Source organism: Neoarius graeffei, chromosome 10, assembly GCF_027579695.1.
Source record: "Neoarius graeffei isolate fNeoGra1 chromosome 10, fNeoGra1.pri, whole genome shotgun sequence".
In the NCBI taxonomy this organism is placed as follows: domain Eukaryota; kingdom Metazoa; phylum Chordata; class Actinopteri; order Siluriformes; family Ariidae; genus Neoarius; species Neoarius graeffei.
The window spans coordinates 23,280,474-23,294,046 of NC_083578.1; the positions used below are offsets into that span (position 1 = coordinate 23,280,474).

The 13,573-nt window shown below is 40.1% G+C and overlaps 1 protein-coding gene across 3 annotated transcripts in view; it reads left to right on the plus strand.

Moving 5' to 3' along the window:
- Positions 1-2,896: 2,896 nt before the first annotated feature.
- tmcc1a (transmembrane and coiled-coil domain family 1a) overlaps positions 2,897-13,573 on the plus strand; it is a 109,186-nt gene continuing 98,509 nt past the window's right edge. Inside the window, exon 1 of one of the 3 annotated variants that reach the window (XM_060931565.1) lies at positions 2,897-2,977. In XM_060931565.1, the coding sequence (XP_060787548.1) occupies positions 2,927-2,977 (51 nt within the window). In that variant the 5' untranslated portion in view covers positions 2,897-2,926. Of the gene's footprint in view, positions 2,978-4,028; positions 4,326-4,426; positions 4,469-13,573 lie in introns of those variants that run through there. The other 2 variants (XM_060931568.1, XM_060931563.1) reach the window with 2 other exon arrangements.

Below are 13,573 nucleotides of genomic sequence, written 5' to 3' on the forward strand. Positions count from 1 at the left end.
GAAATAATTCAAAACAATTATTATTTCAAATGTTGGCGATTTGGATTCTCAGTATGTCTTCCCATCTACACAAACAGAAAAAGTGCCAAAAATGAAAGATAATTCGTTTAGTGTGTTACCAAAGGCTAGTCAGGCCCTATAGAGGGCTACCGCATGACGTCACCGCGCCGCGAGATTTTGTTAGGCGCCATATTGGAAGACCAAGTACACATCTATGCAAGTACATACATTCATAAAACAAACTACACCTGAAATGTAGCCAGGGCCGGTTCTGCCCTAATCTGGACCCGGGTGCAACATCGCGCAACCCCCCCCAAAAACAAAACACCAGTCTAAATCAGGACAACCATCACATAACTATAACTATAAACATTTTATATCAACTATTTTAACTAAATGGGCTATAATAAATCAGCCTGCAGGCAGCCACGGCGGGCTGCCTCAGAAAAGTAACCATTCAATGACAACTGAAAGCCTGCAGCCATGGCGGGCTGCCTTAAAAAGTAACCATTTGTCCTACCTTAAAACTCGTTTTGCATTTTCTGCCTCCTTTTTTGTATTTTCGACCCTCCGTTTATTTTCTTTCCTTTTCTGAAAACCCGATTTGTGTCCAGACATTTTGTTCTGCTACCAACGAACTAACTCGTCAGGTCTCGTCTCTCGAGCCCGCGATGATTCCCGTGGGAAGGGCAACAATTGATACATTTTTACAAACAGCCAATAAACAGCCAATAGGGAGGTTGCATCGTTCAGGCTCTTCTTTGCTCAGACACTCAGTAATGGAGACGTGATAGTAGTCCACCTTCCCGCGCTCTCCATTCAATCAGCGAACGTCACACAGGAAGTGAACCCCAGCGGGTCATAGAAACTTGCGCAGGAGAAGAATGGCTATTTGTAGGCTACGGAAACTTTGAGGAACGAAATAAAAACCGGTATTAACCGGTTACCATTATTTTTAATAAGCGTTTCTGTTCCGGAACATAAAAAATAATAAAGTTTCTGGTTTCGTTTCTGTTCCATGTGAAATAGAAAAAGTTCCCGGTTTTCGTTTTCGTTCCTTGAACCGGTTCAAAGCCCTGTTTCAAAGTGACCCCAAACTTTTGAACGGTAGTGTAGTTGGTGTTATTCGAAAAGACAACCATGATTGTGAAACAGACCTTATATTCCATAATACCTTCTAGTGTCTAAATGCACAAAAGTCCTGGTAATCTCCAACTTGTAGTGGCTCTACTGCCTTGTTTTTATCCCCCGCTGGGCGAAAGGCCCGAAGGGGGATTATGTCATGGCGATTTCCATCTGTCCATCCATACTGGGAAGGGTGCTCAATTTCTGAAATCAACTCCTCTCACAGTTTTTGGAGGAATTTCACAAAACTTGACAAGAGGCTTTCTTATACCGTAAGTCGGTACTCCGCATATTTTAATTTCGTTCAATTTGGTCACATTTTACTAGAGGTACAGCCCTTGATTAACAAAATTATACTTTGACAATTTCATGAGTGTGTTTTTTCCTTCTGAAATCAACTCCTCTCACAATTTCTGGAAGAATTTCACCAAACTTGGCAGAAGGCATTGTTATATGTCAGTACTACGCATATTGTTATTTTGTTCAATTCGGTCGCATTTAACTAGAGTTGTGGCCCTTGATTAACAACTTTGTACTTTCACAATTTCATGAAGGTGCGCTTGCCTTCTGACATCAACTCCTCTCACAATTTTTGAATGAATTTCTCAAAGCTTGGCAAAAGGCCTTGTTATATGACGGTAATACGCATATTGCAATTTAATTTCGTTTGTGAAAATTTGACCAGAGTTTTGGCCCTCGATTAAATAACTTGTACTTTGACAATTTCATGAGGGTGTATGTTCTTCTGAAATCAACTCCTCTCACAATTTGTGGAGGAATTTCACCAAACTTGGCAAAAGGCTTCGTTATATGACAGTTATACGCATATTGAAATTTCATTTAATTTGGGCAAATTTTACCAGAGTTATGCTGTTGATTATTAACAAACTTGTACTTTGGCAATTTCATCAAGGTGTGCTTGCTTTCTGAAATCAACTTCCCTCACAATTTTTATCCCCCGCTGGCTGAAAGGCCAAAAGGGGGATTATGTCGTGGCGATGTCTGTCCGTCCGTCCGTCCCAGGAAGGGTGCTCACTTTCTGAAATCAACTCCTCTCACAACTTTTGGAGGAATTTCACGAAACTTGGCAGGATTCTTTGTTATATGTCGGTAATATGCATATTGCAATTTCGTTCAATTTAGTCACATTTTACCAGAGTTATGGCAGAGTTGCTAGCGGGGGATATTGTGCTTGCAGAGCACTCCTGTTTGTCTGTGATAGACAAGCATGCTTTTCAGACTGACATGCATGATGCATGAAGTTAGGAGAGCCAATATGGTTCATAATTGCTAATCTGTATAAGGAATGTATTTCCTTTCTGTTATGATTGATGCTTGGAGTAACCTTGAAATTTCTGTCTAACAAAGAGAAGCTTGTTTTCTGTTGATCCAGTTTCAAGAGATTCAGGCTCAGGGCTCAGGATGTCACCTCAACGTCAGCAAGCTCTGTTTAAAATCACTCACAGTGCTGTTGGGATAGGAGTGCTGAGGCCTGGCTTTGAGACCAATCCTCTAAAGATTGCTTTGTTCCTTTTTGCGAAGACCTTAAATGTGACCATTCCTGATCTTTGACCTCATTTCTGATTTACGCCTGTGCACTGGCCCTGTCCCCTCTGCAGCTGTGATTTGTGAACATGACAAAGCCCTACATTTCAGCACGAGGGCTGCCACCAGCCTGAGGAGCTGATCTAGAGTGGGCAGGAACATGGCAAGATTACCTCTGAGAAGAAGATCTCTGAGCCGCTGTCATGCAACCCATGATGCTGTTTTACAGGATGACACGCCCCGTACTCATGCCCACATGCACATGCCCCCAGGACCAAGTTGCCCAATAACTGAGGAGGCAGACAAGGTAAATTATAAATTAAAACATAGCATTAAAATATTAAAGCTAAGGTACTGGTTGCACAAAATAAAGATTACTGCTTATGTTTAGGGTAATAATCCCCTTTCCTCAGTTGCAGTGTTGCAATATTCCACAAGTACTTCAGTTTTATCTCCAAAGAGTCAGTCAGTCAAACTGGAGAAACCTAACAGGTGATTAAAACCAAAATCAACAGGTGGAATCAGGTGTAGCTCCGAACTGGCTGGAATTAAAAACTGCTTTTTGTGGATTTGATTGAATATCTGATATTTAAATATTCAAGCACGTCACACTACAGAAGAAAAATGTGTCAGTTTCTGTTTCATGTTGTCCTTAAATGTGAGTGTTCATGTGTTTGAAAAGCTTGCTTAACGATTTTAATTTGGCGGAGGGAGCAAAGTAAGAAGGTAAGGGATAAAGTGTAGAGTTATGACATGGTACAGCCACTAGGAGGCGCTTTTAAAGCAATTTAATTGACTAGGGAGCGCTAGACAGACATGCAAACACACAATCATGGCTCATGGCATTTAAATATAGAACAATATGCATAATGAGGTGGTACATCCTGACTTATAGAGGTCCGGAGGTCTGAATTTGTGTGTGTGTGTGTGTGTGTGTGTGTGTGTGTGTGTGTGTGTGTGTGTGTGTGTGTGTGTGTGAGACTGTCAGTGGGAGAAAGAGACAGTCCCATGGACAGCCCTGATGCAGCTGAAGGTCAGTGAGGTCATTTAATCAGTTGCCACAGAAACCTAGAGGCTTTTAGACATTTTCTGAACACACACACACACGACCTTTTCTTCCCATGTTACGTGTGTGTCAGGTCACTATGACTTATCATTTATCATTCATAGAGGAAACCACACCCATTTCAGTCTATTATATCCTTAAAAAAAAGAAAAGAAAAGTCCCCTCCCTTCTTTTCTCTGTCTCGCTCATGCTCTCTGGGGAAGAAACACACTTGCAATGCCTCCCCCTCTCCATCCGTCTCACCCCCTAGCAACATCACTCAACTTACAATCAGGAAGCATGAGACAGCTGTGTGTGTGTGTGTGTGTGTGTGTGTGTGTGTGTCTGTGTGTGTAAAAGAGGGAGTGAGAATTCAAAGTAGACACGACTAGTGAGCAGGATATCAGAGTGCATCTCTCTCTCTCTCTGTCTCGCTCAGTAGTCTTCTGTAGACTCAGCAATATGTAGTAGCAGACGTGCACATCTGGATCAGACTACAAGGTCTCCTAAGAGAGAGAGACAGAGAGAGTGAGTGTGTGTGTGTGTTACAAGAGCACTCTGCGTGGACAGCATGGTGCAGCGCTTCAGCCTCCGTAGACAGCACTCAAAGGTAGGACCTTTTTAGCTTCCTGGATGTGTGTGTGTGTGTGTGTGTGTGTGTGTGTGTGTAAGAGAGAGAGACTCGTGCATTATATGTGCTTTAGTGAAGAGTATACGAGGAAACAAATGTTTCACTCTTGCCATCCATATACTGTAGGTAACTATCAGCTACTATTGTTATCACTACTGTATAATTAATATGTAATTATAATCCTTAAGCCTCATTTTATGGCTCACTTGCACTTAATTGTAATTAAACACATTTCAGTCACATTACTCTGTTCTTAAGTAACTCTAAACTAAAATTGCTTTGAAAACAAGCATAAATAATGAGAACTCAAATCTACCTTTGAAAAAAAAATAAATAACGATTGCACCTTGTTGAACTTCACCAACTGGGTGCGTAAATCAGCGGGAATGGCAAAAGCTCCCAATGGAAAGAACAAAATTCACACTCCAAAAATCCAAAATAGCAGAGTATCGCAAACTCAGAATATTCATAAGCCTTAGTTACTAAAATACAAAAGGTTTTCGGCTGGCTAAACCATCATCTTTAATAAATTTACTCTTTACAAAATTGCAAAATGTTTTGAAATGTGCAGTGTGAAGTTTTGCTGTAATATCTTGAAGTAATATACGGTGCTAATTATTATACATTACGGTACACATTTACACAGTGTGCTTAATATTTGAGTAAAACCTTATTCTGTAGTATAAAAAATAATCTTTAGAAATGGGGTGGTGAAAAACTGAAATGGGATTGCTGGTCGTGTGTGTGTGTGCGTGCGCGCGTGTGTGTGTGTGAGATCCATACCATTCAATCGTACGAATTACTCATTACTATTTTAAATGACAGCTTATATCAATGTCAATCTGAGGGAGGACAGTAACAGTGGACTTTCATGCACTAATGTGAGAAAGTATTTGATAACTGCGCATCATCTGTGAGCTCCTGCTCACTGCCTGGCCGTATTTGTGTTTCTCTTTGTGTGTGTGAGGCATTTGTCAGTAAAGCACTAAAAACTCTTATGTAAACACTGTTTAAGTACTGTGAACTTCATCATCCAAAACATCTCCCGTGACCATATGGGGTAGTTATGTTATGTGGTATACACCGATTCGACATAACATTATGACCACGGACAGGTGAAGTGAATAATATGGGTTATCTCATTACAATGGCACCTGTCAATGGGTGGGATATATTAGGCACCAGGAGAACAGTTGGTTCTTGATGTGTCGGATGCAGGAAAAATGGGCAAGTCTAAGGATCTGAGTGCCTTTGACAAGGGCCACATTGTGATGGCTAGATGACAACTTGTGGGGTGTTCCCGGTATGCAGTGGTTAGTACTTACCAAAAGTGGTCCAAGGAAGGACAACCGGTGAACCGGCAACAGGGTCATGGGTATCAAAGGCTCACTGATTCGCATGGGATACGAAGACTAGACTAGCCATATGGTCCAATCCTACAGAAAAGCTGCTATAGCAGGAACTGCTGAAAAAGTTAACCTCTGTCAATGGACTGAATCATTGATAGAGGTGAACAATACACAGTGGTGTAGCCAGGAATTAATTTCAGGGGAGGTTCAATTAAAAAAGTGCACCACTTTAGTCATGCTTAAGAAGAGGTAGTGTTATTCGCAATTAATTATTTCAGTAAATATCTACTGTCAAGGGCGGCACGGTGGTGTAGTGGTTAGCGCTGTCGCCTCACAGCAAGAAGGTCCGGGTTCGAGCCCCGTGGCTGGCGAGGGCCTTTCTGTGTGGAGTTTACATGTTGTCCGCGTGGGTTTCCTCCGGGTGCTCTGGTTTCCCCCACAGTCCAAAGACATGCAGGTTAGGTTAACTGGTGACTCTAAATTGACCGTAGGTGTGAATGTGAGTGTGAATGGTTGTCTGTGTCTATGTGTCAGCCCTGTGATGACCTGGCAACTTGTCCAGGGTGTACCCCGCCTTTCGCCCATAGTCAGCTGGGATAGGCTCCAGCTTGCCTGCGACTCTGTAGAAGGATAAAGCGGCTAGAGATAATGAGATGAGATGAGATCTACTGTCAAACAATTCTGTCATGTTAATAGGTAGGAAGTAAAATACCTTTATACCTGTTCTACTGAAACAAACAAAAAAATAGCATGCTAGAAACAAAGGCACACTGACATCAAATAAAACCAGATCTACTTTTCTTGTTCGCATTGTGCACTAAATCCGCAGTACTATACAGAATGTCGATTCATTTCCCTTGAGTTCAGACTGTAGCTAGTTAGTAGCTTTCAAACAGAAATGTGAGAAATACATGATCCTGATTTGGGTAATCCTAATTGGTTTTTGCACCCTAGCATCTGATAGCCGAAAAAAGAACGTGATTAAAACTCAGTGACTTATCAGTATTCAAGGATAAAACTCTTGAAATAGATCTTGCTAGCAGTAATGCAAGCTAATCAAATCTTTTTTTTTTTCACATAAAGCTATTTACAGTCCTATATAGATCGTATTTCATGAATTTCTATGTATTTACATACAAGTTCCTGCTTTAAAGTTCTGGATAGCATCACTTACCAGTACAGATGGATGCTTATAATTAAGCAATATCACACGAGCAAGAATGCAGTTGTACTGAATATAGGCATATTTTACACAACAAGAAACCAGAAATTACTATCGAGTAAGTGACATTTCGGACACAGTGTGGTCAAATGTTTGGAAACAGATCCCAAAGAAGCTACACTCACATTATAGTACATCGGCTATCTGGCTGGCTAGCTAGCAGGCTTCGGGAGTAACAGAATGCATGGTACAGGTACACCGTTACGTAATTAGGATACAAAAAAGATACAGTTGTGATCAGAAGTTTACATACTGTACAGTGGCATGAATGTCATCTTGGATATGAATGTCATGGCAATATTTGGGCTTTCAGTAATTTCTTTGCACTGTTCTTTTTCTGTAGCAGGATGTACAGCATACAGCTTTAATTTCTCATCTCATCTCATTATCTCTAGCCGCTTTATCCTTCTACAGGGTCGCAGGCAAGCTGGAGCCTATCCCAGCTGACTACGGGCGAAAGGCAGGGTACACCCTGGACAAGTCGCCAGGCCATCACAGGGCTGACACATAGACACAGACAACCATTCACACTCACATTCACACCTACGGTCAATTTAGAGCCACCAGTTAACCTAACCTGCATGTCTTTGGACTGTGGGGGAAACCGGAGCACCCGGAGGAAACCCACGCGGACACGGGGAGAACATACAAACTCCACACAGAAAGGCCCTCGCCGGCCACGGGGCTCGAACCTGGACCTTCTTGCTGTGAGGCGACAGCGCTAACCACTACACCACCGTGCCGCCCTCCGATTTAATTTAAAAAAAGAAAAACACTAGAATTTGGTGCACAAGTTTTAATTTTCTCTGGGTTTTGTGAAATCAACACAGGGTCAAAATTATGTATACAGCACATCTAATATTTGGGTAAAATGTCTCTTCGCAAGATTCACCTTGACCAAACATTTCTGTTTACCATGAACAAGCTTCTGGCAGAATTCTGTTTGGATATTTCATGACTCTTTATGGTAGAATTGGTAGAGTTCAATTAAATTTTTTCTTCTTGGCATGGACTCGACTTATAAGCACGGTTCATATATTTTCAAAAGGGTTGAAGTCAGGACTTGTTTTAAGCTTAATGTTAGCCTGCTTTATCCTCCACAACCAGCTCTGATGCGTGTTTGGGTTCATTGTCTTGTTGTAACTCCCAAGTCATGTTCAAGTTTCTGATGGTTTATGCTGAAGAATTCTGAGGTAGTCTTCCTTCATTATTCCATCCACTTTGTGCAATGAACCAGTTCCACTGGCAGCAAAACAGCCCCAGAGCATGATGATCCTACCACCACCACCAGCTGGTACAGGTGTCCCTCTTTACAAGGTGGTCATTGTGGCCAAACAACTCAGTCTTTGTCTCATCTGACCATACAGCTATCCTCCAGAAGGCTTTTTTCTTTGTCTGTGTAGTCAGCTTTAAACTTTAGTTAAGCTCAAAGGTGTTAATTTTGGAGCAGGAGGTTATTTCTTGCATAGCAGCCTCTTAGTCCATGGTGATGTAAAACTCACTGAACTGTAGACAGTGATCCATCAGCTTCCAGTTCATGGCAGGGCTGTGCCATGGTGGTTCCCAGGTTGTTCCTGACCATCCAAACCAATTTCCTTTCAGCTGAGAGTGACAGTTTTTGGTTTTCTTGAAGCAAAGTGGCTTGGCAAAGTAACTACACCTCACAATAACTTACATACAATTGTGTGAACTGATCTTGGAATTTGCAGTTGTTTAGAAATGGCTCCAAGAGACATTCCAGAGTTGTGTATATCTGCGATCCTCTTTCTCAGATCTGCACTGAGCTCCTTGGACTTTCCCATTTTACTGTGTGTTGGTCACGCCAATGAGTGCTGTAAACAAACACTTTTTATGAAGGCACAGAGAAGCTACCAGCTATAGTCAATCATGATCATTAACAGGAAGTTAAGAGACTTTGGCCTTGGCGAGATAAGAGACATTTTGGAAGTTTCAGCACCTCTGAATTAATAATCTAAGTGAGCATATGTAAATTTTTGACCCTGTATGTATAATTTTATATACATAATGTATAATAATGTACAATCATTCTGCCACAGAAAAAGAACAGTTCAGGGAAATTACTGAAAGCCCAAATATTGCCATGACATTCATGTCCAAGATGACATTCATGCCACTGTATGTAAACTTCTGACCACAACTGTAACTGTTCAAATTACTGATGCATTTACAACCCCAATTCCAAAAAAGTTGGGACACACAAATAAAAAACAAATAAACAAATAAAAACAGAATGTGAAGATTTTGCAAATCATGGAAACCCTATATTTCATTGAAAATAGTACAAAGATAACATATCAAATGTTGAAACTAAGAAATTTTATTGGTTTTTGAAAAATATATGCTCATTTTGAATTTGATGTCAGCAACACATTTCAGAAAAAGTTGCGACGGGGCAACAAAAGAATGAAAGTTGCATAATGCTGAAAAATCTAATTTGATTAATTGGCAACAGGTCAGTAACATGATTGGGTATAAAAAGAGCATCCCAGAGAGGCAGAGTCTCTGAGAAGTAAAGATGGGGAGGGGTTCAGCGCTCTGTGAAAGACTGCGTGGGCAAACAATGCAACAATTTAAGAATAACGTTCCTCAATGTAAAATTACAAAGAATTTGGGATCACATCATCTATGGTACATAATATCATTAAAAGATTCAGAGAATCTGGAGAAATCTCTGTATGCAAGAGACAAGGCTGAAAACTGACATTGGATGCCTGTGATCTTCAGGTCCTCAGGCGACACTGCATTAAAAACAGACACGCGTCTGTAGTGGAAATCACTGTATGGGCTCAGGAACACTTCAGAAAACCATCGTCTGTGAAAACAGTTCATTACTGCATCCACAAATGCAAGTTAAAACCAGATATAAACAATATCCAGAAACACCACCACCTTCCCTGGGCCCGAGCTCTTTTACGATGGACTGAGGTGAAGGGGAGAACTATCCCGAGGTCTGACGAAGCAAAATTAGAAATTCTTTTTAGAAATCATGGACAGCACGTCCTCCAGGCTAAAGAGGAGAGGGACTATCCGGCTTATTATCAGTGAACAGTTCAAAAGCCAGCATCTGTGATGGTATGAGGGTGCATTAGTGCACATGACATGGGTTGCTTGTACATCTGGGAAGGCATCATTAATGCTGAATAATATATACATGTTTCAGAGCAATATGCTGCCATCCAGACAAAATATTTTTCAGTGAAGGCCTTCCTTCTTTCAGCAAGACCGCTTTCTGCACATATTAAAACTGCATGGCTCCATAGTAAAAGAGTCTGGGTGCTAAACTGGCCTGCCTGCAATCTGGAACTGTCTCCCGTTTAAAACATTTGCCGCATTATGAAGCACAAGATATGACAAAGAAGACTCCAAACTGTTGAGCAACTGAAATTGTATATCAGGCAAGAATGGGACAACATTTCTCTTTCAGAACTACAGCAGTTGGTCTCCTCAGTTCCCAAACTTTTACGGAGTGTTATTAAAAGTAGAGGTGACGTAACACAGTGGTAAACATGCCCCTGTCCCAACTTTTTTGAAATGTGTTGTTGACATCAAATTCCAAATGAGCATAAATTCTTCAAAAACAATATAATTTCTCAGTTTCAACCTTTGATATGTTGTCTTTGTACTATTTTCAGTGAAACATAGGGTCTCCATGATTTGCAAAATTATTGCATTCTGTTTTTATTTACAGTTCACACAGCGTCCCAACATTTTTGGAATTGGGGTTGTAGTAAAAATGAGGATTGTTAGCAGGATTATAATTTTCAACTACATTTTTAAAATAAAGAACAATGTCATGTTGGCTTCCAGACTATGCTTCCTAGAATGCGCCACAGCCTGCGACACCCATGTGCCACGCTTAGTGTCACGTTCACAGTAACCGGACTTCTGATGTAACGCACCTGTTCACAATCACACACACTGCCTATACAAACAGTCTCTGAACGTTACTTGGTTGCTAGGTAATACGCTTAACATATTCTGTCTAACGTTACCAAGCCTTGATCCTCATGTTAAATTAAAAGCCTTGATCCTGATGTTAGTTTGTTAAAGCGATTCTTGTTCACGATCTTTTTTCTCGCTTTCTGGTTTCTTGTTTTGATGTTTTGAATTTGTTTGCTTGCCATTTGTAAATAAAGCACTGATCTGCATTTGCATTCGCCTTCGGTGCTTACCTGACAAACGATATACAACCATGCACATGCGGCATACATTACGACAATTCACCAGTCTGGTCTTGAGTGAATCCTTAGGTAATCTTACAGTTGCCAATTCATTATCATAGCCTCTAGTGAAAAAACTGTTTTCAGTGGGTGGAAATTTCACCATTATTTTATCTTTTATAGCAGAAATGGGCCACAACATACAGTGTTGTACAGTGCGAGTTATACCTTCCAGCTGTGAAAATGCTGTCATCATCCAAGGACTCGACATCTAATTGAATCCAAAAGTAACTGAATATAATCACGTTGTATTACTTTAATATTGTAATTAGGTTACTGGCTACATTTTTTTCAACAGGTAATTAGTAATTGTATCAGAATATATTTTAAAGTAACCCTCCCAACCCTCCTAGCTAGATCACACTGATTTGTATGTTCCCATTAAAGGTGCTTCTGGTGAGATTGTATTTTTTTATGTTTGTTTTGTTTTCATTTTTATCTGATGAGCTTTCATATTGTAAATCAAAAGCGTCATTTCAGTGTCCGCTGATGATGTCGCTAACACTACTGTACTAATCCATACACAGACTGAAACATCCTGGTGCAGTTATAGTAACTCGAAGCACTCTTGGAACACCACTCGACCAATCGAATTAGTGCATTGGAACTAAATGTTGTATAATTGATTATAAAATATACCTCAATATTTAACGTTTAACATATCGTTTTGTGGACATGTCAAAATATCCTCGTATGCAGTATCCTCCCTCATTTGCGATACTACAAGATCGTTTAAAATACCTGGTAGAGCAAAATGTTGCTATAACTGAGGAATAGGCTTGCAAATGATAGCATGTCATATATTTAATTTTCTTTCCTGTTTGGTTAAGTAATCACGATTAAATGCAGTGTGAGTAATGTGACTAATGTAATGTGTGTGTTGCTAGCAAAAGATAGCTAAATAGCTGGTCTGTTTTTTTTTCTACAAGGGCTCACCATCTTTAAAAGGCTTCTTCTGACGTCTTAGATATTGGGTGATTTAAAAGTAAGATAAACGCCAAAATACAAGATGTTAACAAGTATGAACAATTTTTAAAGGTAAGTAGTGTGATAATATTGCAGGCCAGGTATGATGCTAAAAATATCATAGCGGCACGCCTACGCCTATAGTACCAGTCAAGAATTTGGACATGACTTCTAATTCAATGTTTTCTTCATTTTTAATTAATTAATTAATTAATCAAAAGACACTTCATGTCTTAAAGTAACGATGGATGTCGTTTCTCTTTCCTTAGCCGAGCGGTTCTTGACTTAATATGTATTACGACAGTTGTGGTGTAGAACCGGGCTATTTACTGTATTTTTATTATTTACTATTTACTGTTTGATCTCAGACGCATTAAGAAGGCAGGAAATTGCACTAATTAATTTCTGACGAGGCACACTTGTTAATTGAAAAGCATTCCAGGTGACTACCTCATGAAGCTGGTTAAGATAACGCCAGTAGTGTGCGAAGGATCATCAAGGTAAATGCTGGCTACTTTGAAGAATCTAAAATATGAAACTGTTTAAACAGTTTTTATGCTGTTTTAACACTTTTTTTGTTTACCACATAATTCCATATATATTTTGACTGGTACTGTGTATACAGTATGCTCTGAAATTCTACATAAATCTGAGCTGTGTTTGTAAAATTGAGGTTACAGATGAACTTCCATGGATACTGAATCACTGAATATGAGTCGTACATAATAACATAATAACAGAATGCAATGTGGCTAGGTTAATATAGGGCAGCCTTGGGCCGAAGTGCCCTTGAGCAAGGCGCCTAACCCCCAACTGCTCCCTGGACATAGCTGCCCACTGGTCTGGGTATGTGTGTGTGTGTGTGTGTTCACTATTTCAGATGGGTTAAATGCAGAGGAAACATTTCACTGTGTGCTTAAGTCTGTGCTTGAGCGTACGTGTGACAAATAAAGGCTTGGCTTCTATTAGCTCCACGTTTTCTTTTCATTTGTATTTTCTTTTAAGAATATTCCAATTACTTATTAACCTGTGTGTTAATAATTACAGCAGGGATTCTCAATCTGTTTAACTGAGAGCAGATAAAATTGAACACTGGTGCGTTGTTCAGAAAAAGAAAAGGCACCATTGAGACAAGTTGATAATTAAATAGGGCGGCTCGATAAATCAATTAATGTACATTCAACATCTCTAAACTTTAAGCTAAAAACATTGGACATTTCTTCGCTACCCAGCCAGTCCCCTGACTCAGTAACCATGTTCATATATATATATATATATATATATATATATATATATATATATATATATATATATACACACACACACACACATCCATTATCTGTAGCCACTTATCCTGTTCTACAGGGTCACAGGCAAGCTGGAGCCTATCTCAGCTGACTATGGGTGAGAGGCGGGGTACACCCTGGACAGGTCACCAGGTTATCGTAG